The sequence below is a fragment of the Panthera tigris genome, chromosome F3, assembly GCF_018350195.1.
Source record: "Panthera tigris isolate Pti1 chromosome F3, P.tigris_Pti1_mat1.1, whole genome shotgun sequence".
Classification (NCBI taxonomy): domain Eukaryota; kingdom Metazoa; phylum Chordata; class Mammalia; order Carnivora; family Felidae; genus Panthera; species Panthera tigris.
The window spans coordinates 35,298,073-35,321,012 of NC_056678.1; the positions used below are offsets into that span (position 1 = coordinate 35,298,073).

The 22,940-nt window shown below is 41.5% G+C and overlaps 1 protein-coding gene across 7 annotated transcripts in view; it reads right to left on the bottom strand.

The window, feature by feature from the left end:
* Window positions 1–22,940, bottom strand: part of CR2 (complement C3d receptor 2) — a 34,018-nt gene that overhangs the window by 9,098 nt on the left and 1,980 nt on the right. For 2 of the 7 annotated variants that reach the window (XM_042976827.1, XM_007096132.3), the window contains exons 2-22: window positions 17,111–17,290; window positions 15,700–15,799; window positions 15,197–15,282; window positions 14,228–14,626; window positions 13,051–13,227; window positions 12,867–12,969; window positions 12,129–12,214; window positions 10,552–10,941; window positions 8,997–9,185; window positions 8,813–8,912; window positions 8,477–8,559; window positions 7,561–7,971; window positions 6,809–6,985; window positions 6,639–6,729; window positions 6,266–6,342; window positions 4,816–5,223; window positions 4,047–4,223; window positions 3,885–3,972; window positions 3,449–3,531; window positions 2,101–2,493; window positions 685–870 (exon numbers count right to left, since the gene is read on the bottom strand). In XM_042976827.1, coding sequence (XP_042832761.1) covers window positions 685–870; window positions 2,101–2,493; window positions 3,449–3,531; window positions 3,885–3,972; window positions 4,047–4,223; window positions 4,816–5,223; window positions 6,266–6,342; window positions 6,639–6,729; window positions 6,809–6,985; window positions 7,561–7,971; window positions 8,477–8,559; window positions 8,813–8,912; window positions 8,997–9,185; window positions 10,552–10,941; window positions 12,129–12,214; window positions 12,867–12,969; window positions 13,051–13,227; window positions 14,228–14,626; window positions 15,197–15,282; window positions 15,700–15,799; window positions 17,111–17,290 — 3,984 coding nt within the window. Of the gene's footprint in view, window positions 1–684; window positions 871–2,100; window positions 2,494–3,448; window positions 3,532–3,884; window positions 3,973–4,046; window positions 4,224–4,815; window positions 5,224–6,265; window positions 6,343–6,638; window positions 6,730–6,808; window positions 6,986–7,560; window positions 7,972–8,476; window positions 8,560–8,812; window positions 8,913–8,996; window positions 9,186–10,551; window positions 10,942–12,128; window positions 12,215–12,866; window positions 12,970–13,050; window positions 13,228–14,227; window positions 15,800–17,110; window positions 17,291–22,940 lie in introns of those variants that run through there. The other 5 variants (XM_042976828.1, XM_042976829.1, XM_015543783.2 and 2 more) reach the window with 5 other exon arrangements.

Below are 22,940 nucleotides of genomic sequence, written 5' to 3' on the forward strand. Positions count from 1 at the left end.
AGTGGGAGATTTGGGATTTGAATCATGACTCCTAGACTTCCCAGCTGTGTGACTTCTGGTAAGTTACAAATCTCTCATTCTACCGAGACCTCACCTGTCATACAGAAATAATAGTGGCACCAACTTCATATTGTCCTCAGGAGGATTAATGAAATAATGCATGCAAAATGCTGTGCACGGTTTCTGGTATTTAGTAAAAAGTGCTCGACAAGTATTGGATATTAACTCACTGCGTATTTCACATGTGTTGTTTATGCTAACGAAAGTGAAATCCTGAAACTTTTATTAAAAAAATAGACCCATAATGCCACCACCACTCATAGGAAATATACTGACAAGGTCATTGTGCGTTGTATCAGCATTTTGTCGAATGCACACTTCCATAACTACAACCGTAGTATAAATTCAACTTGTATTTAGTTATATAAGTTGTGTAAGTACTTCAATTTTCTGTACTTAAAGGACTACATAAGCGATCACTCATCAGACAAGCTATTCCTTAAGTCATTTTTTCTTATTTTGTGGTTAATTTATGGATTAATCCAATTAAATCAGTCCAATCAAATACATTGTATTAAATGATCCAATTAATGCATTTGTCTATTTTAAGTTGAAAGCACCGAACTGAATATATCTAGGTGGGAGAAATTTAATTGACAAATAAGAAAATAATAGACACTGTACCTTTACAATAAGGGGCAGGTTGGCTCCAGGTTCCCTCATGTGTGCAGAGGAGGAATGCCTCTCCCACCAGCAGGTAGCCTTGGTCACAGCTGTACAGGATTGACATTCCGGGAGAAAATCGAGCCATATCTCCACCAGTGTGATTCCCATTGGGTATATCTAGTGGAGGCTGACATCCTAAGAAAGCTTGGACACCAAGAAAAAAAAGGATCGTTAATTTAGCACAGAGGAACATATAGCCAACACTCTCCGTGAGTGACAGTGATACTGAAAGAAGGTAGGAAACAAGCCAATGAATTGGTACCCAGAAATACTCATCCCACCCAAGCCAAGCAGCAATGGACGGAAATGTGCATTTTCTACATCTCTCATACGTGACCTGAAGATGTCAGAAGTGAAATAATGAAAAATCAATGGTTGTAGCCCACAGTTGTAATCTATCAGCTAATAGTATTCTTTTCTTTTCCCTTTAAATAGCAGAGAGGCTGTAGTTTAAGGGTCTCACACTCAAATGCCTACTGGAACCAGGAAGGGAAGCCGCTATATATGATGAATCCAAGAGCATCTGTCCTAAAAATGGCGGCCATTGCTACCCAATTCAAGCTACTGGCGCCTTGCAGGAAAGCAAAGCACCGTATTTCAGCCAAAGAGAACAGTTCTGGTGAGCTGATTTCGGTTCTTAGGGCACCAATTGGCAGGCTCGGTGGTAGGTAGTTTCTGACAGGAGCAAAACTGCCACACAATAACTAAAAAAAGAAAGACAATTCAATGGGTTTGAAGGCCAGCATTCCTCTTGAGAAACACAAAGTTCTCTTTCTGGCTGCTATCACAGTTTTACATATCAAATCATCAAGCAGTATTATCGCCAGACATTTCCCCTCCCAAAGATCTGTGTATTTTTTTAAATTATAAATTAGTAAAAAGAATAGATTTTCGAGACTCCATCAGTTTGGGAGGTAACCATTATCCTCTCGTGTACTTTTGCTCAACGTACTTAGAAAAGGGGAAAAAGGGGCGCCTGGGTGGCTCAGTCGGTTAAGCGTCCGACTTCAGCTCAGGTCACGATCTCGCGGCCCGTGAGTTCGAGCCCCACGTCGGGCTCTGGGCTGATGGCTCGGAGCCTGGAGCCTGCTTCCGATTCCGTGTCTCCCTCTCTCTCTGCCCCTCCCCCGTTCATGCTCTGTCTCTCTCTGTCTCAAAAATAAATAAACGTTAAAAAAAGAAAAAAAGAAAAAAAAAAGAAAAGGGGAAAAAAAGAATCAAATGAAAAGACAAGACAAGGCAGGTATCTTGTAAAACAATGTGACTGTCTTTGCTTTTACATGCTTTTCTGCAGTTCAAATGGCCGGTGGAGATTCAAAGCCCTTTCCTTTATTCTCTGCACCATCCCATACTTAATTCCTTAAAATATCTTACCCATTTTGATACAAGTTGGTACACCTGGCACCCACTGGTTGTTGGTATGACACCTAATCAAGTTACTGCCATTCATGATGAAGCCGGGATTGCAGGCGACATATACTATGTCATCGTGGGCATATGAAGAACGAGTTTTGTTTAGCTTATATCCATGTTTGACTTCTGGGTTAGGGCAGTGGGTCACAGGAGGAGATTTGAAGCACTGGGGGGTAGGTCCACTCCAAGACCCATGTCCTTTAGGATCAATGATGCATCGTATATTTTTCTCTCCCACAAGGGAGAATCCCTGGTCACATTCATAAGAGACTTCATTTCCATATAGGAAGCGTTCTGCCATCACACCCCTGGGCCTTCCGTGGTCAATCACTGGTGGAGGCGGGCAGTGAACAGCTGTAGAAGAGAGTTAGGAAATTCTACTTCAGTTGGACAGTCTTCCTTCAGGCACGAATGAAACTAGGCAACTGTAGGTATTACACAGAGCGATAAAATAACTTAGATTTTAGGACCCGGGTTATACTTTCTTGAAAACAGCTTTATTAGGGGTGCCTGGGTGGCTCAGTCGGTTAGGCGTCCGACTTCGGCTCCGGTCATGATTTCCCGGTCTGTGAGTTCGAGCCCCACGTCAGGCTCTGTGCTGACAGCTCAGGGACTGGGGCCTGCTTTGGATTCTGTGTCTCCCATTCTCTCTGCCCCTCCCCCACTCATGCTCTCTCTCACTCTCAAAAATGAATAAATGTTAAAAAAAATTTAAATATTTAAAAACAGCTTTATTGGGGCACCCTGGTGGCTCAGTCAGTTGAGCCTCTGACTTCGACTCAGGTCATGATCTTGCACTCTGTGAGTTCGAGCCCCGCGTCAGGCTCTGTGCTGACAGCTCAGAGCCTGGAGCCTGCTTCGGATTCTGTGTCTCCTTCTCTCTCTGCCCTTCTGCCTCTCATGCTCTCTCTCTCTCTCTCAAAAATAAATAAATATTAAAAAATTAAAAAAAAACAACTTTATTAAATTCTCCATGCGACTAATACATCATACTCATTCAAAAAAAATTCAGGAAACACGGTGAAGTCTTCCGAAAGGAATAAATGCGGCTATGCTACCATGAACTAGAAACCTAGGCCATATATATATTTTCTTAAATCTTGAGCAGATATACGGCAAATACTCAGTTCCTACTTGGCAACTTCATTTCCCAGTGTCAGTGCCCATCAGACACGGAAAGATTTGCCTTATCTTATGTACACGGAGACTGCACACACAGACCACTGAGGTAGTTATAGGCTAGCTCCTCAGTGGCTTGCCCTCTCTAACCCCCTACTGCCCCTCCAACAACTTTTTTTTTCTGACTTACCTTTACAAAGTGGAATCTTCTGGAACCAGACCCTATTCTCAGCATCTTGACACTTCTGATAAGCATGTCCAGTCAGCCGGTACCTAGAGAGAGACTGTAATGCATTTCCTCTTCCTGATAGCACATCTCTGCCGTCTCTCTTCCTCAAATCACAGATGCAGAGGCATTTCTAAATAAGAACTTCGGGGGGACAGGAGCTAAAACTCTCGGCCCTCCAAGCACAAAAGCTACTTTAAACAGAGTTTTTCGCAGCACGGTTATTTCCATGTCAAGAAAGGACTGAAAAGTCCTAGATGTTAGACCTTCAGAACCTCACGTTCCCTGTGAGTGCGACAATGAGGGACTTCTAAATGGAGTCACCAAGACAGGTTGAGGATAGGATTAATGCATAAAACTCGTGGAGACCCTTCCCAAGAGTGGACCTTCTTCTACTCACCCCTCTTGACAGGACGTATTAACCAGTACTACGTGTGAGTGAACAGGAGGCTCTCGAAGATCTTCTCTCACAGGTTGACACGGTGCTTCTGGACGAGCAAAGTTTGAGTTACTTATACATGCCTGATATCACAGAGAAAGACAACTCTGGAACTGAAAGTACCTTCACACCGAGGGGCAGAAGGACTCCAATTTCCCGAAGGCATACAGTGAATGGATTTGTTTCCCACCAGCAAGTAGCCAGGGTCACAGGTGTAGTCTACAGTCATCCCAGAGACAAAAAGGACCCTATTTCCACCTGTATGCCGACCATGCTGGAGCCCAAAAGGCGGCTGGCAGCCTGAAGAGAAAACTCCCCACATAAATACCAACAACAACAACAAAAAGGAATTTATACGTGAGAACATTAAGTATACATCATTCGACAGCAGACAATCTGAAACTTAAGCCAAAGACCACGAAGTGCTAATTCATTACTGAATGTTTTCTGCTCTTTTGCAGGAACTAGGCGCCTTTAAAAAGGTCGGGAAACAGATGCTTAGCTACAGAGAACAAACTGATGGTTGCCAGAGGGAAGGTGGTTGGGGGGTGGGTTAAATAGGTGACAGGGATTAAGGAGGACACTTGTGATGAGCAGCTAATGTTGTATCACCAAATTCTACATCTGAAACTAATATTACGCTGCATATTAACTAACTGGAATTTAACTAAAAACTTGGAAACCATAAAAAGGTCCTCTCATTACCTACCCTGAATACATCACAGATCCATGGGGGCATTCACATGAAGAATATATAAAACCACATAGAACATTCTGTCACAGAATGGAAGAGATGGGATAGTAATGTGTGCATGCTTGCCTTTTTCCATGACTCCAGTTTTGGGTTGGAGATAATAAGAATAAATAAATAAATACCTCATTGGGTCGTTACCTTTTTCACAGACTGGTATTTCAGGATCCCAGGTGTTATTGGCTTTGCAGCGAATCTGACTGCTGCCCTTCAGAGTAAATCCCTTATTACACTTGAATGTCACACTGTCATTGTAGAAATATGGGGCTTCCTTGCCAGATATCTTGTATCCGTTTGCCACGTGGGCGGGTGGACACTGAACAGCAGGGAGGGAAAGTTTACAGACAGGGGCAGGGCCACTCCAGATGCCCCTCTCTTGGTCATTGCTTATACAACGGATGGTGCTCTCTCCAACGAGGACGAATTCCACTCCGCTCTCTGGCCCAGGGTTGCATGTGTAGGTGACTGTGGTGCCATATGGAACATTTTCAGAGGAACTCCTGGTGTGTTTCCCATTGTAGATCACAGGAGGTGGCGGGCAGGTGATTTCTGGAGAGAGAAGAATTTACTGTAGAATTCTGTTCCAGTATTAGGCACAAAAGAAGAGAAGGGAAGCTGGTTACAGACCTCTTGTTATCAGGTTTCCTGGAGGATATGGATGAGTTTTGATGGTAGAAGTTACATCAAAGCTCATTATGTATGTAAAATGTGATTTAAACAGATATCATAGCAAAGATCTTTGTAACGGAAATCTTTGTTTAAAGTGAACATGTACATCAGTATCATGTTGTGAGGCAGTAAAGTCCAGTAGAAAATAAGCCCCCCGTGTTGGGCTCTGTGCGGACAGCCCGGAGTCTGGAGCCTGCTTCGGATTCTGCGTCTCCCTCTCTCTCTGCCCCTCCCCAGCTTACACTCGGTCTCTCTCTCAAAAAATAAACATTAAAAATTTTTTTTAAATCATTGTTTTTTTTTAAATCACTAAGAGGTGAATAAAAGGCACAGGGGAGTAGAATTAAGCTTTTTTGAGTATCATCTTTGTGCTGATGTGATATGATAGGTTATGCAAGAAAGACTGTTGATTGAGCACCTATTTTGACAGGCAATTTTCTTAGCTACTAAATAGGAATAGTACCACTTAATTCTAATAATGTGGAAGTCTGCAGCCTTAGGCTAACTTCACAGGTAAGAGTCTAGGATTTCCGAGAAGTTACATAAATTGCCCAAGGTCCAATCAAGCAATAGCAGCAGACTCTGGGTTCAGATCCCACACGATTCCCCTTTCTCCCCACTAAACTCCAGTGTTCCCTCTATCAAGGATGGTGGCTCATATACTCACTGTCCTTATTACTCTTATACTCCTCAATCACAAAAGAGAATCAGAAACTAAATAGGTTTACATTGCTGGTCATGCTCTGAAGTAGAAAGAGGGGACAGCAGAAAGACAGCAAGACTGCACAACTAGAAGCGGTGACAGAGTGAGTCAAATAGAATCTAATATTCTTATTCCCGTAACAGGGCCTCAAGCGGAAATCTCCCGGGAAACGCATACATCTTACCCTGTTTGAGGTCCTCCGTAATTTTTGCTACTCACCTTCACAAAGACGACGCTCCATAAACCAAGGAATCGCACCTTGACACAACTGATAAACACTCCCACCTAACCGGTACCTGGAGACAAAGAGTCATGTCATTTTGCCATCTGGTGCCCACTAAGCTAAGCAAGAGCTATTGGCTCAAAGCGGACTCCCCACTTTTAGGATAAGAAACAACAGGAGCAAAAATGTAGCCAGCATCAACACCATCCACCCATTGCATGGACAGAGCTTCCAGGCATGGAACAACGGCACAATCAACCCTTCTGCAAACGTGTGACAGGGAAGGGTCTTTGAGATAGATGCTTGCAACAGAGCTTGTAGTATGCACTGATAAGCCAGACTTGGTTCAGGCTGAGAGCCCTCACTCACCCTTCATCGCAAGAAGAGTTAACATCTGGTCTAATAAATTGATCCCGGGGTCTCTTAAAGACTTGTTTTTCTATGGGTTCACACTCTGCCACTAAGAAAAGAGAGCGGGATGAGAAATCAACTCAAGGCAATCTCAAAACCACAAAACATCTGCATTCAAAGCCTGGCACCTTTGCATTCGGGGGCGGTGGGTGTCCACACCCCGTCAGAGGTACAACGTATGGATTTTTCTCCCACTAGCACATAGCCAGGGTCACAGCTGTACTTTATGGATGTTCCTGGCTCAAAGCGGACCATGTGTCCATCTTCCTTTTGCCCATTGAGGATTTTAGGAGGGGCTTGGCACTCTAAAGGAAAAGAAGAAAAATTTTCTTATATAAACAACTGAAAGAAACAGCCAAAGAAATTATCATGAATATCTACAATCCGCTCTGGTGGCAGTTATATGGGATAGAAGTAATCTGTGCAGTCCAGTTTGGGGTAATTTTAAATCAGTGGTTCTCCATCTTTTTTCTTTTCTGCATTTAGTTCAGTTTCCATTTGGTGCTCCAACTCCCCTCCTGTCTCTTTGTTTCTCAAGGAACGATCTCATATGTGTTTCATGGGATATATCCATGGGGTAGAGGATTTGTTGACTTCTCTTAAAAAAAAATCAATACTGAGACAAACAAGCATTTTTTTTCCCCTAGAGAAGTGGGCAACTTAGTGATCCTCAGTGTTTTTTCTCCCAAGGATGCTTCCACAAAATGAAACAATGGTGGGGTGATGATGTTAAGAAAACCTATATAATTTATATTCACTATATTTAGTAGAATCGAGGGGACTAGAAGCTGGAAAAGGCCCTGCTTAAATCTATAACCCCATCTTCTAACTCTTCAAAAAGATGAATTAGTAGCACTTTTCTGAGTATTGGAACACCCACCCTTTTCACAGACCGGTACCGATGGCTCCCATGCACCTTGGCCATTACATCGGGTCACCTTGCTGCCCTTCATGGTGAAGCCAAATGTGCAAGCAAATACCACGGTGTCATTATAGGAATATTGCTCTTTCCATCCAGATGATATTTGGCCTCTTGGGATCTGGGGAGGTGGACACTGAATGGCAGAACTGGAAAGTTCACAGCGTGGGGCAGGGTCACTCCAGACTCCTCCAGTCTTCTGACTATTGGCGGTACAATGGATGGTTTTCTTCCCAGTAAGGATGAAGCTCACTCCTCTCTCTGGGTCTGGGTCACAAGCATAAGTGACCATGCTTCCATATGGGATGTTCCCTGAAGGGTTGCCTGTATGCCTTCCGTTGAGAATAGAAGGAGGTGGCCCACAAAGAATTTCTAGAGAAATCAGAAATAATGACAAGATTGCAGCTGTACAGCAAACAAAGAATGCCTCAGATGTTGCTTGAAACCGTGGTCCCATCCAAGGTTCAGGGACAGTGATACTTGAATCTGTAATGTATCAATCAGGACACCTACAGCAGTATAATTTTAAAAGTATGATTCGGAACTTTATTCTTGACTATATCTATTAGCATGATCCTTTGATTTCTTCTACTGAATATACAATCTCCTTTATATGCCTGGCCTGGCTGGCAAGTCTCCATAGTTTCCAGACAAAGAAAAGCCTAGGAACCCCGTTTTACTTGAGGAAGCAGGGAATAAAGAAGTGGCTGAAGGATGCTTCAGTGAAGAGCCTATCCCTTCGAGAGGTCTACGTGAGATCTTTGCTCTATGAGATTCTGTATAGTAATGACTGAACCAAAAACTTTTGGTTAAGCTGAGAATGAGGTGTTCTGGTCAAGGACCAGAGAACTAGCTGCAAACCAGTTTCCTAACATACCTTTGCACACTGGCATTCTGGTCCAAGAAGCACGCTGTCCAGCAATTACACACCGACTAGAAGGTTGGCCTTGTAACCAATACCTGGAGACGGAAGGCGGACGTTCAGGACTATTAAGCAGTTGGCATTACAGGGCAACCGCCCCCACTTAAAACCCAAGACAAATGCACTTAGTTGACACGTACCAACTCCTTTTATAAGAATTCTCTCTCACAGCCTCACTCACACCAGGCTGTCCCTGCATCCTCATGGAGGAGCCTTGTGCAGGTGTCACAGGTCCTACCGTGCACACATAAGCCAAATGAATTAAATCTCCCAGGCCCTGCCGACACTCACCCTTCATTACAGTAAAAGTTCACAGTTACACCAACCCGAAGACTGGGAGGGCCCTCTATCTCTCCATTGAGAAACGGTCCTGGAGGTTCACACTGTGCCTCTAAGGAAACAAGCCAAAGGTGAGCGAAGCCTGGCAAATCACAGAATAGCCCAAATTCTTAAAACTGGTTGCAAATTTAGGTACCTTTACACCTGGGAAGAGCAGCGCTCCACTTTCCTGAAGACAGACACCTGATGGTCTTTTCTCCAACGAGCAAGTAACCAGGTTCACAGCTGTAAGTCACAGACAATCCTGGGGCAAAGGAGCCAACACTCTCCCCTGTGTGATGTCCATTGGGGATCTTGGGAAGCGATGGACACTCCTGCGGGAAATCTTTACATGCACACGTTAGGAAAAAGGCTGTCAGATGATACATCCTTCACAACCTAGACTTTGACTTAGAACAGAGATCCAGACAGAAGACATGGGGTGGACGGTAAACAGTCATCACTAATTTTCAACTCAGTCTTTTCAAGATCAGGCAGGTGTGGTTTAAGTATATGCATTTTATACCACAAATGGTACTGTAGTTTTCATTCTTAGTTACACTTTATGTGTTACATTTGCCTTGTGAAAAATTTCAGTTACCCAAAGAAGTTCCTTTACACCCATACTGTCCTCCTACCCTTAGCCTGTTCTCTGCTCCAAGAGTAGCAGGTTATCATTTACAGGGGGATCCTCAAAGACATTAGTAACATAGATTTTGGGGATCCTATATATGATACATATCTACACACAGGTATGTGTACCTGTTTAATTACACAGTATGTGTAATACTTAATACGAATTACTCTATGCCTTTTCTTTGCCTCATAATCTGTCTATATGTATAGATCTATCTAAATCTTTCTAAAGGCCTCATTGTTTTCCATGGTCACCCCATTTTGTGACTATCTTAAGATCTTCCCTACCTCCAAGATTGCATACTTACCTATGCATAGATAGACCCATATTTTTCTAATGAGTCAACAGTGTGTTCAACTCAACTGATTTAGAGTTGGTCAACAGTGTTCTTTATTAAGAAAATAGCTAATTTTGATGGTATAGTTTTTGCTAAGTATTGCCAGTCCGTTTAATTGTAGAACTGAAATTCAGCTTTGGGTTTTGGCAGTGACATAAACCAAACCAAATGAAAAGAAAATTAAGAACTTACAGTGGTCCCTGTTTTCAAAGGGATTTGATTTGAAATGCGATGACTTAGTAGGTGACTTGGATAATAGTGGATCACTCCAGAAAAAATCCACAAAGACCATAGATAAAAGGGGCATCATTTCTGCAAGACTATCCCAACAGCTATTCAAAGATGCGTTTTAAATCCATTGCGTACATCTTGCTATTAGATCCCACATTTCTTCTCAATTTAACAGTAACCCAGATACGCAGTTTAAAACCATCTAATTCCCACATCCCAACCAACATTGGCCCCCATTCTTGTGAGATCTATTCCATTCAGTTATTAGGTACGTTCACAGTTACATCTCCTCCTTATTCTTTGCTCTGTGGATGGTTGTTGAATGAACACTTATATCCCTCCAGAACTAAGGACAAGCCAGAAACCCTAATTTTCACCCTCTTCCCTTCCTTCCGCCCTCACCATTCACATATCCATACTGTTCTTCCTTCAGAATAAAAACTTGATCTGCACAGAAATGCAAGGCTCCAGCCTCCCCACTTAGCATTGTGTTGGGTTTTTACTTACCACTCTCACAGATGGGTAGTGGTGTTGGCCCCCAGGTTCTATTTGCCTGGCACCAAACAGATTTGTTGCCTTTCATGGTGAAGTTGGTATTACAGGTAAATGTCACGGAATCACCATGTCTGTATGGTGGTCTAGATGTTTTATCTCTGTATCCCCCTGGTACTATGGGCTCGGAGCAAAAAGAATTTTTATTATAATATTCACATACAGGAGCACCTTTATCCCAGATGGCCTTCACTTGGTCTTTACTTATACAAAAAATGACTCTTTCTCCAATGAGGCGGAAGTTACCAGAACAAGTGTACCGTATCACAGTGTTAAGAGGTATGGGACCAGAAGAATAACTACTCCAACCATTTTTGATAGGAGGAGGAGGGTCACAAGAAATTCCTGAAAAGTAGACAAGGAAAGATATGGTCATACTGATCCTGACAACGAAAAGATCTAAATTTAGATAAAACGTCCAAATACAGGTCATGTCATTTTTTTTTCAGAAACAGATATTTGTGTAATTTGTTTCTTACTCATAGTCTGTGCTTATCCCCAACCTCGTAAGTTCTTACCTTTCTCCCAATCAGCAGCAAACAAATCAACTGGTCTATAAATACCATCTCTACCAAACAGTAACAATGAAACAGAATTTATTGAATAGTTGTGGATCTCATCAATCTTAGTAGTGAAATAAAAGGCAAACAGCACACAAAAATAATCTTAGTCACATGTTAATCACATGTGGGGAGGCACCATGCACTAATGAAATTTGGGCTCAACAGACCTGGTTTCAAACCCCCACTGTCATCAATAGCTGTGTGACCTTAGGCAAGTCTTAACCTCTCTAACCCTCAATTTCTTAGTCTATAGTAGAATTCAAGCTACTTCATAAGGTTACAAGAAGCATCCAGTGAGCTAAGAGTACCTAAAAATGGCAAGCACAATACCTGGAACATACTAATAATTCAATGTCTGTTTCAAACACACAACTGGGGCCACAAGTGGTGAGAACACATTCTGTTTTGCTAGTGAAGATACTACGGCCTCACCACAGATCATTTGTCATCCTTTGATGCTGGACGCCTTTAAAAAAGCCACAGAAAGTGATCAGAGGTTTTGAATAATGACCTCACATCCTTTATTTAGTTGTCCTAATGCACAAGAAGGATATTGATGGTTTACAGCTGTGTTGATATATGCACACCTTTCCTGAATGAGACTCAGAATGAAGGGAAAATGGCCAGTTCCCACAACTTATGGCTGATTTCCATTTAGCTCCCAAGAGTTGCTCATCAGTAGAGGAACTGGCAAAAGAAGACATAGCCAACCCATTTCAACACATCGGTGCTACTCAGTTTCAACAGGGGGAACTTTCAAAGCATTCGTCTTTATACATATAGAATATCTAATACAATAGGTAGTCAAATAAATTTGGCTTTGGTCTGCCTCCTAGAACATAGAGAAGACTGGCATCCATACATTCAAAGCACACGTATGAAGAAGATGTTATGATTGATAAATGCACGGGAATACACCAAAAATCAAGGGGTAAGATCCATACTTGATGATTTTTGTTTTCTACTCACGTTCACAGACAGGAAACTTATTATTCCAGAGTACTCTCGTTCCTTCTGAGACACACTGACTAGAAGATTGGCCATTTAATCGGTACCTTAAACAATAAGGGGTAGCAAATCATCACCAGAACAAATCAGTTCTCGGCTGCATGGAATTAATCACTTCCCTCAAGTACATGTTATTAATGGCCTCTATTTTTTAAATCATTTCTGACTTAAGGAAAAAGTCCAAGTTTGTGAATCAGCTTAGCTATGTGATGACTTCAGACCAGGTAAAAACACAGAGGGAAAAAAAATTCCTAACAATCATATTCTGTTTTTGTACTCTCCGTTTCCTCTTTGGCATCCAAATGTCAAGATTCTCTTTACCATTTAGAAGGAAAAAACCTCAGTTCTTAGTGAAGAAAACGTCAAAGACCTTGTTCCCTAAGATCATTCCAAAGAACCCCTCTTAGTGAACCCCCATTATTCTCCATAATAGGAGCCTTAATTTCTGACCCTAAATTTTGCTTTTTCAAATGGTTAAAGGACAATTTCTAGCTCTCTCTGGCTATGCGCAATATATACAGTTGGAGAAAATCAACAGGATTTGCTTAACAATGGAATTATGAGTCATATAAGGTAAAGAAAATAAGAGAAAAAAATCAGAAAGAGCAAAAAATTTTTAACCATCTTTACAGATTATTCTTTGCAATGCTTAGCTCTATATTATACATCTCAATTCAGGCCCTCTCACCTCACACTCACCCCTTATCACAAGCAAACGAAACCTCTGCCCCAAGCTTGAGATTAGGGGGGACCACCACACGGCCATTGAGAAGTTGGTTTGGAATGGCATCACATGATTTTGCTAGGAAAAAAGAGACAAGGCTGGCACATGAAGAGTAGGAAACAATTGAGTTTCCTGAAGATGGAATAGAGATTTAGGCACCTTCACATTCAGGGGCTGTATGGCTCCAGGTTCCCAAGGATGTACACTGAATAGGGTTAGTTCCAATGAGGGTGTAGCCAGGGTCACAGCTGTAGGACACCTCCTGTCCAATTGGAAAGAATTCCTTATCCAAGATGTTATAACTACCATGGTTGATAGGTGGAGGTGGTAGACACCCTGAGAAAAGAACAGGACCAGAGGTCTTTTATTCCTGAAATAAGAACTTTCTCCTCTACAACCTAAGCCAACTTGAGGTGTGTAGGGGTGGGATGAAGGTGGCCATTTCAACTCTCCTAAGCGGAAGGCAGAGACTCCTTCGGGTGGGGTGGAGGTGGCGTGGAACTAACATGCATTACTTCTTTAGATATGATGAACCATGAAACTATCTGCTTTCCCTATCTTGATCTATGCTGGAAAACATTACACCCACTCATCATTTTCCATTTTATTTAACTAAAAAGGTCTCAGATATTCTCTCACTAATATTGTAGCCAAGGGAACCTAACTATTATAATACATTTTTATTACCAAAATCTACCTCTTTCTTCCTGCCGTCCCCAAACCAGGTTGATGAAGTTCCTGAGCCTTGTGGGAGGGGCTCCCAATATTGTCATGTTTTTAGTAAGTCAGACATTTCTTAATAAGAGTAGGGGAGAAAGGCAGAATGGGGAAGTGACTCAATCTTAATTCTAGCCTTATTCCATAAAGGCCACATTTTCAACAGGAGCATGTATAATGTCTACAGTATTTTTAATCAAATTATGATTTGATTAAAATCAGATTCTGATTTGATTTGATTAAATTGACATCAGCCAATTTCCTCTATTGGCATGGCCAATAGGATTCAGAGTTTATTTTATCCTCATTTAAATAAAATCTAATCACCTATGTCCTGGAAAAAAAATCTCTGATCATTGGCTCTGCTTTTCTTCGCTTTTCAAAATGTCTTCTAATTTGCTCTGCACTAATGCACATCTAGTACTGTCCAAGAATATAGTAAATTTCCTACTTCTTCAACATTTAGATATTGCTTTGAAAGTATACCTTCAAATTCTTTAACCAAGATACCAAACTACATATACTATCTTTCCCCTTCTTTTTTCCACAGGTACCATGTATCTATTTCTCTAAAAGTTTCATTTTGTTTCTAGATCCCCAGAGTTTCAGCCCAACTCACCCTTAAAGCACTTTGGCAGTGGAGGATTCCATTTGCTGTTTGCTTGGCACCATACTATGTTGCTGCCTTTCATGGTAAAGCCAGGCTTACACCTAAACATCACAGTATCATTTAAATAAAATGAACGTCCAAATCCAGATTCTATAATTCCGTTTTCGACTTCTGGAATTGGGCAATTGACTAAAGTAATACACTGAGGGGGAGGGCCACTCCAGATGCCAACTCGATTGTCTTTGCTGGTACAATATATGGACTTCTCACCCACGAGGTCAAACAACTTTTTTCCATTCTTTCCAACGTGGCACTTATAAGTCACCACCATTCCATAGTAAAAGTTCTCTCTACTGCTGCTGTAAAAATCCCCATTGGAGATGGCTGGGGGTGGTGCACAAGGAATAGCTTTTGGGGGGTAGGTGGGAAAAAAGAGAAGGCATTTAAATGTTATACCTTCTTGGAATCTTGTCTTCACTCTTGCAAACCACACTTCAATTCAGCCAACAATTAACCCAGATTGTTGAAACTCTACATCCTCATCTCAAAGATGGTTCTAAATAGGAAGTAGCAAGGTAGGAAGATTCATGGAACTGGCCTGAAGAAAACTTAAAAAAAAACTATGATCTGGTCACCAGTCGCCCCTTCTGCAAAGTACAGATAAACTATTCTGGGAAACACCTAGGATGGCCGACATTCTGCATAGAATAAAGATGGCAGTGTGTAATCTCATAGTGTATTTTAGATTCAAGCACTTATTCACTATGAAATAACTTATCCTGTAAGAACATTAATCGAAGGAAAGTGTGGTGAGACTGGGAGACATGGAAGAAGATAAACCACAGCTCTGTACCCAGAGCTACCCAAACCAAGTGTAACTCTCCTGGGTACTTGTTTTGATGTGTAGATGCCCAATTTCCCTCTAGAAGGGGACAAGAGGAATTGCAAAGGGTATGACAAAGGGATCATTTTACTCACATTCACAAAAAGGCATGTCCTTATCCCAGGTTACAATATTGTCTGAGATAATACATGTAGCAGATGAATCACCAATGAGTCGATATCTAAAGACAAACAGATGAGTGATCATCTCCCAGCTAGATGTACATTTTAGGAAAGCTTAGTTCTTCCTCTACTGAAATAATGGCAAAGAATAGATCATCATGGAAGACAAGTAATGGTGATAAACTAAGGACTCATACAAAAAATTCAACAATCCGAAGCCAAATGACATTTGGCTCCTGGTCAGTAATGCTGGAGATGTAAAATTAGAAGAAGAGTAGCCCAAATTTCTTTCTCTTCTAGTGGGTATTCTAGAAGTGTTGTCTCTGGAGCAGATCAGGGTGGTAATTCTCTTTTTGCTTATCTATGTTTAAGGGTAAGTGGCAATTACTTGGATCTCTTTTGGAAAACTGATGGTTTATGGTTGAAACCACTGTTCTAATACCCATGTATTCTGGAGATGTCTCCTGCCAACTCACCCTTTATCACAAGAATATGTAATTGTTGACCCAAACAGGACACCCGTGGGTATGAGGACAGAGCCATGGAGGAGTTCTCCAGGACTCCCACATGATTTACCTATAATGGAAAACAAAACAAAATTTGGGACTGGGATTTGGGGGATGTTCTGTGTTTCATATTAGATACCAACCTGACTGGACTTGCCAACTAGCCTACTTAAATTAATTCAAAGACAGTTTTGATAGCTACAAAACTTCTATCCTCCAAAGGGTCAGTCAACTTCAGGACACTATCTGTTTGAAACATGCACTCTCTATTTCTGAGCATGGATGCAAACATTATTTGTGGTCAACCATAATTTATAATCTGTATTTCCCCTTTTTTATATCCTGTCAGTTGATGGCATCATCTACCAAGTCTGTGGCTTAAAAAACCTCACAGACGTCATTTCCTTTCTGTAACTCATCCTCCACCTACTGCTCTTCACTCAATTGGTTACCAAATTTTAGCGACTGGATTCCAGAAATCTCTCTCCAAACCAACTATGTAGTCATTGCTGTAATCTCTCATTGGATCATTGAGTACCAAAATTTACCTTTCTATCTTTGGTCTCCATTGGTTTCATACATCTTCTATAGCACAGCACACACTATCTTTCGGAAGCACAAATATGGCCATGCCCCTCCCCACACTGAAAAACTTACAATGACTTACCACTGTTTATTGGGGAACAAATGCATGGCCCATCAAAATTAAGCTTCAATGCACTTAATTAACTATTATTCCCCACTATGTACCTTATACTCCAGCCGCATTGAATTTTTCTATTTTCCAAAGATGTCCTGTTCTTTTATAGCTCTATGCTTTCGAATATACTATTTCCTCTGCCTATAATGCCTACATTTGCCTAATTCTCCAAGACAGTATTATTTACTTCCCTACAGAGCTTTATACCTATACATAAATTACATCATAGTACAGCATTTATTTAAAAGTCAGTCTTTACAGCTAGTATAGGAGCTCCTCAAAGGCAAAGACTAGCTAATTTTTATGTGTATTCCCAGCCCCATCATCTAGCCTAATGCTTCACACCTAATGGTTACTAAAAAATATTTCTTGAATTGAATGGGACAAGAATGAGTTGACACACAAGTGTTCCTTGTATACTAACTCTTAAGCTCATTTAACACAGTATAGAGACTGTAGAACAAAGCTGTGGAGATTACAGGATAAACAGGGCTGGCCAGCTGTGATGATTTAACCCCAATACCCAATATTATTCTTGGGAGTAAAAGAAACATGGAGAACCCAGGAGCACCCTTCATTTGAAATCATTTAGTAATTTTCTGGTCTTTCACCTTGAAAATAACAGGCTATCTCACAGAGGTACAGATAGACCCAAAGATGCTTCTATTACAGATTACTCACGTTGACACAATCGCTGAGGATCTGACCACTTGGAGGTTTTTAGGCAGGTGATAAGGAATGACATCTTGATATACCCAGGAAGGCATTCATATTCCCAAGATGTCCCAACAGCAAACTCAGACTGATCACTCTGAATTTTAGGCTTAGCAAAATGATACCTTGGCAGGAACTTACACTGACCTAGAGACAAAGACCACAGGAATATCAAAACTAGGAAAGGCTAACACTGCTACTCCGCTGCTTTTTTGTCACCGATCATCCTGACAATTTTGATCTTTAGAAAGTAATCCTAAAATAGGGCAACATTTTCTGGGACAAAGAACATATGGGTGAATATACAGAGATATAAGCTCAGAAGTTCAAAGACTTTTTAGAATGGACTAAGAGGAAGAGCTCGAGAAAATAAATTTTTACAAAATTCCATAAGGACCTTGGAGTTGTTTCATCTCCTTAAAGACTCATTAAAAAAACTAAGCCTCATAAATCAAAGCTTTTCTGGGATAGCACAGGGAACAAAAGTGCATCAGAGACCTTGTAAGCTCAGCACATGTATGATCTTCTAAAATTACTTTGATGAATTAACATTACTCTGTTAATCATTAAACCTTTAGGTCTTAGCAAGACGAAAATACATTTATTAGTTCTTCATTACTTTATTCCATTAACCTAATAGTGTAATAGGCCTCTTAAGAGACCACAGTATATAATTCTGATGGGTACTAGATAAAAGGAACTAGTGATTTTGGAATAGTTCCCTGTGATTTAAAATAGTATGATGATGATGATGCTTAATGAAACAAATATCATCATAGGTGATGGGTGAGAAACTGTAACACCCATATACTTGAGGATGTACCTGGAAAAGTCATTTTTCTAGGCATGAAAGAGAGCTCAAGTTTCGATGCCAGAATGGCAGAACATCTGAGTATCACATTTATAAATCTTTCTTTTTCAAAGAAGTTTGACACAGGTACAGGTGAAAGTCCAAGAACAAACATGAACGAAATGACACAAAGGCAAACGTAGAGCTCCCAAGGTTGTAGCCAGACTCGGCCTTTCCGTAGCCAGGCACTTCTGTTGGAGAAGTCATAGACGGGGTCTAAGAACAGCCATCACTGTCAGGACCCAGATCACTTGTAGGTCTTCTTCTAGTTCTCTCAACTCCTTTGTTTTTCTTCATTAACCCCCACAAATAGCTCCAATTGCATACCTGTGCAAAACAGCAAGACTCTGTAGGGAAAGTAAAGGTTTGACCTCACCGAACACCATCTTCACGATCCTGGTATTTCTTGTACCAAGTCACCCTCAGCAAGTGATTTAATCTCTAAATACATAATGTGAACAGGGGCAATACCAAATAATGCTCTACAAACCGGAAAGCCAATTTAAAGTTGTAATAATCAGTGGCAATGACATGGCCTGAGATGGAACTGAGACCTAAAAGCAGCCAGAGCAGAACACTTTATGACATGATCTTCTGGGGTGAAAGGAGAGAAGGGTCATGCTTTCTGGATGGGAAATAATGATAAAACCTTATCCCCGATAAGAAGACTCGAGGACCCTGTCTCTTTTGGGGGACAAGAGTTATTCGGAACGAATTGCCAAAAATCTAGGTCACAGAAAGAATTTCCATCAGTCATGGTCTCTGCCATCGCAGAAAAGAAAGGTTAGTCCCTGAGCCATTAAGTAAGAGGACTTTTCTTCAGGGTCACTGTACCCTCTTTACATCTTTCTATTATCAGGAGGAAAAAAAATCAGAGTAGATCGCGACTGGATCTAAAACAGAGGATAGTGGTTAAGACACCGACATATGCATTCTTCCAAAGGTGTTGAAAACTAAAGAGGCCAAGCAGTTCCTGGAGAGCAGGGATACATTTAACTCTTTGCTTGGGTCCAAGGGGCTTTACCTAGAATTGCTTAGAAATCCGTTCGAAATGAATGAAGAACACATATATAAGATAATAAAAATAAAAGGGAAAATTAGGTCAGAAGGCAGATAGGAAAAATTACTATTGAGAACGAGAATTATTATAACCAAATGCTTTAACAATGGGTTTCCTGACTAGTCATTTTTGTTTTTGTTCTTCCTTTTTTTAAATGTTTTCTTTTTTATTTTGAGCGAGAGACCACGCACAGCTGTGTACATGCTGGGGAGGGACAGAGAGAGAGAGAGAGAAGCCATGCTGACGGCCTGGGGCCTAATGTGGCGCTCGAACTCACGAAGTGTGAGATCATGTTCTGAGTCAAAACCAAGAGTTAGACACTTAACTGACTGAGCCACCCAGGCGCCCCTGATCATTTTTGAATGGCAGTTATGCATATTAACCAAGGTACTGTCCCAAACACAGGAGACACTCTAGTGAACATTAGAAACAAGGTTCCCACGCTCACCGAACTCATACTCCAATAGAGGGAGACAGACAGACAGGTACTACCAGTAAATAAACGGTATGTAAAGGAAATAAATGGGGCGATGTGTCACAATGTAACGTGCCAGAAGGAGGAGGGGACGGAGAGGAATTCGACCATCAGCTTATGATGGTTTAGGAAGGCCTTTGAAGAGGAGGCATTTGGGTTGTGACCGGAGAAGGAGCCAGTCAGGTAAAGCATGGAGTAAAAGCATTTTAGGCAGAGGTCTAAGAGCAGGGATGGATTTGTTATACTTTAGGGATAGACGGAAGGCAAGTGTGGCTCTAATGTAGTGATCACAACAGAGTGGTAGGAGATCAAGTTAGAAAGTTCAGCGGTGGGGGGTGGGGGGGTGGGTTCATACTAGGCTTCAGTAAGAAGTCTAGATGCTCTAAGTGGAAGTTACCAGAGAGTACAAGCAGGAGAGTCACATGACCCGATTTACCTTTTAAAAAGAATATCCTGGCAAGTGAGGATAAGTTTGGAATATATTTTACAAGTAGAATTTAGAACAAAAACTTCTTGTTGCATTAGATGTGGGGGTAAGGAAATGGCAGGATTCAGTAATGTCTTTTAGGCTACCTGTAGTGACTTGAGCTACTCGGTTGATGGTAAGACCATGAACTAAGATGGGAAAGCACCAGTGTGTGTGTGTTGTGGAGTGTGTGCGGTTGGTTTTATGTTAGTCTTGGTATATTTAACACATTTACTGGGAACCCATATGGAGACGCAGGAGGGAAGTTGGCTGTACAAACTTTCCACTCAGGAGAGAGTTCAAGACTACAGATAGTAAATGAGCCATCAACATATAAATAGCATTTAAAGCCATGAGACTGGATGAGATCTCTTAGGAAAAAGGAATGGAGAAAAACAGGAGGCTCAGGGCTGAGCCCCCAAACCCTATAATATTTAGAGATAGGGCAAACAGACCCAGAGCAACCAGAGAGGTACAGAAAAAAAAAAAAAACTTGATAAGAGTGCCCTGTTTTGGAAGAGGAGAATGAAAACTGTTCCAAGAGAGAAGAAAGAGTCAGCTTTTGCTGAAAGACTGAGACAGAGAAGGATAGAAAAAATGGCCATTGGATGCATCAGCATGAAGGTCAGTGGTAACCTTAGAGAGAGTAGCTTCGGGAGAATGTGGGAGAAGGAGCCTGTCTGGAGTGGGTGAAGGAGATAAAGAGAAGTGTGCAAGTAGTCCATGAGAAGTTTTGCTGAGAAGGATGAGAAGAGGGCTGGGAAAATGGAGTTTCACTAGGCCGTGAGAAGTCTCCTGACGACCTCAATCAAGAACGTCCCAGCATATTTAACTGCTGGTGGGGATGATCCAACAGGGAGATACAAATAGGTGATACGAGATGGGGTATACGCAGAAGTCAAGTCCTTGCACACCGTAATTCTGAAGGAGGAGTGGACTCCAGTCAAGAGAAAGGATACTTTTTCCATTGTTACAGGAGGAAAAAGAACGTTCTTACTAAACTCCTTGTTATGTGCTAGTGTGAGGGATTCATCAGGCAGTAAGACAGATAAAGACCTTGTTTTCATGGAACTTGTATTTCAACGAGAGAACAGACAAGCCAGCGAAAAAATAAATAAGAAGCTTTCATAGGATGAGAGATAGGTGCTCTGTGGAAAACAGAACACGGTTGTGTGATAGAGCGTGACCTGGGGTACAGACTACTTCCGATGAGAGTCAGAGAAGGGTGACAGTGGAGCAGAGACCTGAATGTCAAAGAGACAGGCAAGGGATGATACGCAGGATGAGCATTTCAACGGAGGGAGCCCCTAGTGCCAAAGCTAAACAAACGTGACTGTGTTCAAGGAACGAAACGAGGGCCAGTGTGGCTGGAACAGAGGGAGTGAGGGAGGAGAACAGAGGATTTCAGAGACAGACAGATCTATGGTCAAGGTTAAAGAGCATGGATTTGTTCTAATGTGATTGGAAGCCCTTGGCAGGTTTTAAGCAGGGGAAAGAATCTGAGCTCAGATGGAGATAGATGATTGGCAAATAAGGGAATTCCTATTTAATGATTTTGTTTTCTTAGTGTAGGATGAAATGAAGTGGTCAGTGTAGGCAAGAGTGAAATTTAAGAGCAGGACATTAGAATCGGTCTATGCAAACAGACAAAAGGGGAAAAGCGGGAAAACACTCTAAGAGGGGAATTCACTTCCCATATGACTTTGCTCATAGCAGTGCACCCTATAGACACTTGCTTCAGAATCTTCCAGAGTACTTGTTAAACTCAGCTTCCTGGGCCACACCCCAAACCTATGAATCTCTGAAGAATGAGATGGAACCCAGGAACCTGAATTTTTAAAAGGCACTTCAATCCCTCAAAAAATTAAAAATGGAACTACCATATAAGCCAGCAATTCCACCTTTGGGAATATATCGAAAGGAAATGAAAACACACACTCAGAAAGATCTGCACCCCCATGTTCATTGTAGCATTATTTACAATAGCCAAGACATGGAAACCACCGAAGTGTCCATCAATAAATGAACAGATTAAGAAGTTGTGATATATATATACACAATACAATATTATTCAGCCATTAAAAATGCCAGAATCCTGCCATTTGTGATAACATGGATGGACCTTGAAGTCATTATGTAAGTGAAGTAAGTTAGACAGAGAAAGACAAATACCGTATGATCTCACTTATATGTGGACTCTGAAAACAAACAACAAACAAGATCCAAAGAGCCACACCATATTCGTAGAGAAAGCGATCAGGTTGGCGGCTACCAGAGGCGGGACTGGGGGAGGGCAAATTGTAAGAAGGTGGTCAAAAGGTGCAAACTTCTAGTTATAAGGTAAATAAGTACTAGGAGATAATGCTCAACATGGTGATTCTAGCGGATGCTGCTGTAGGATACATAGGAAAGTTAAGAGAATAGATCCCAAGCATTCTCATCACAAGGAGAACTTTTCGTTTCCCTTTTATTGTATCTCAATGAGATGATGCATGTTAACTAAACCTGTGGTGGTAATCGTTTCCAGTATCTGTAAATGAAGCCATCATGGCTTAAACTTATACAGTGATGTATGTCAATTATTCCTCAACAAAACTGGAAAAATCACTAAATTTTGCAAAAGGTACCTCAAGAGTTTCTTAAGAATGCTCAAGGTCAAGAACTGGCCATGAGCTAAGGAACGGTCTGCGGGATGTACACGGTAGAAGCAAAAGTCAGAAGGGATGTGTGGGCACAGCACCAGCAAAGGACCGTGGTGGTGGTGGCAGGGGGGAGGGGACAGTCAGGCAATAGGATGAACAGCAGAAGCGACGGGGAGTCAGGAGGGGCATGTTTAGATGAGATCCAATGACAAAAAGCTTGAAAGGCTGAGGCATTAGATTTTTTTTTTTTTTTTTAATCCCACAGGCAGTGGGAAGCCCTCTTACATTTTTGAGCAACGGAGTG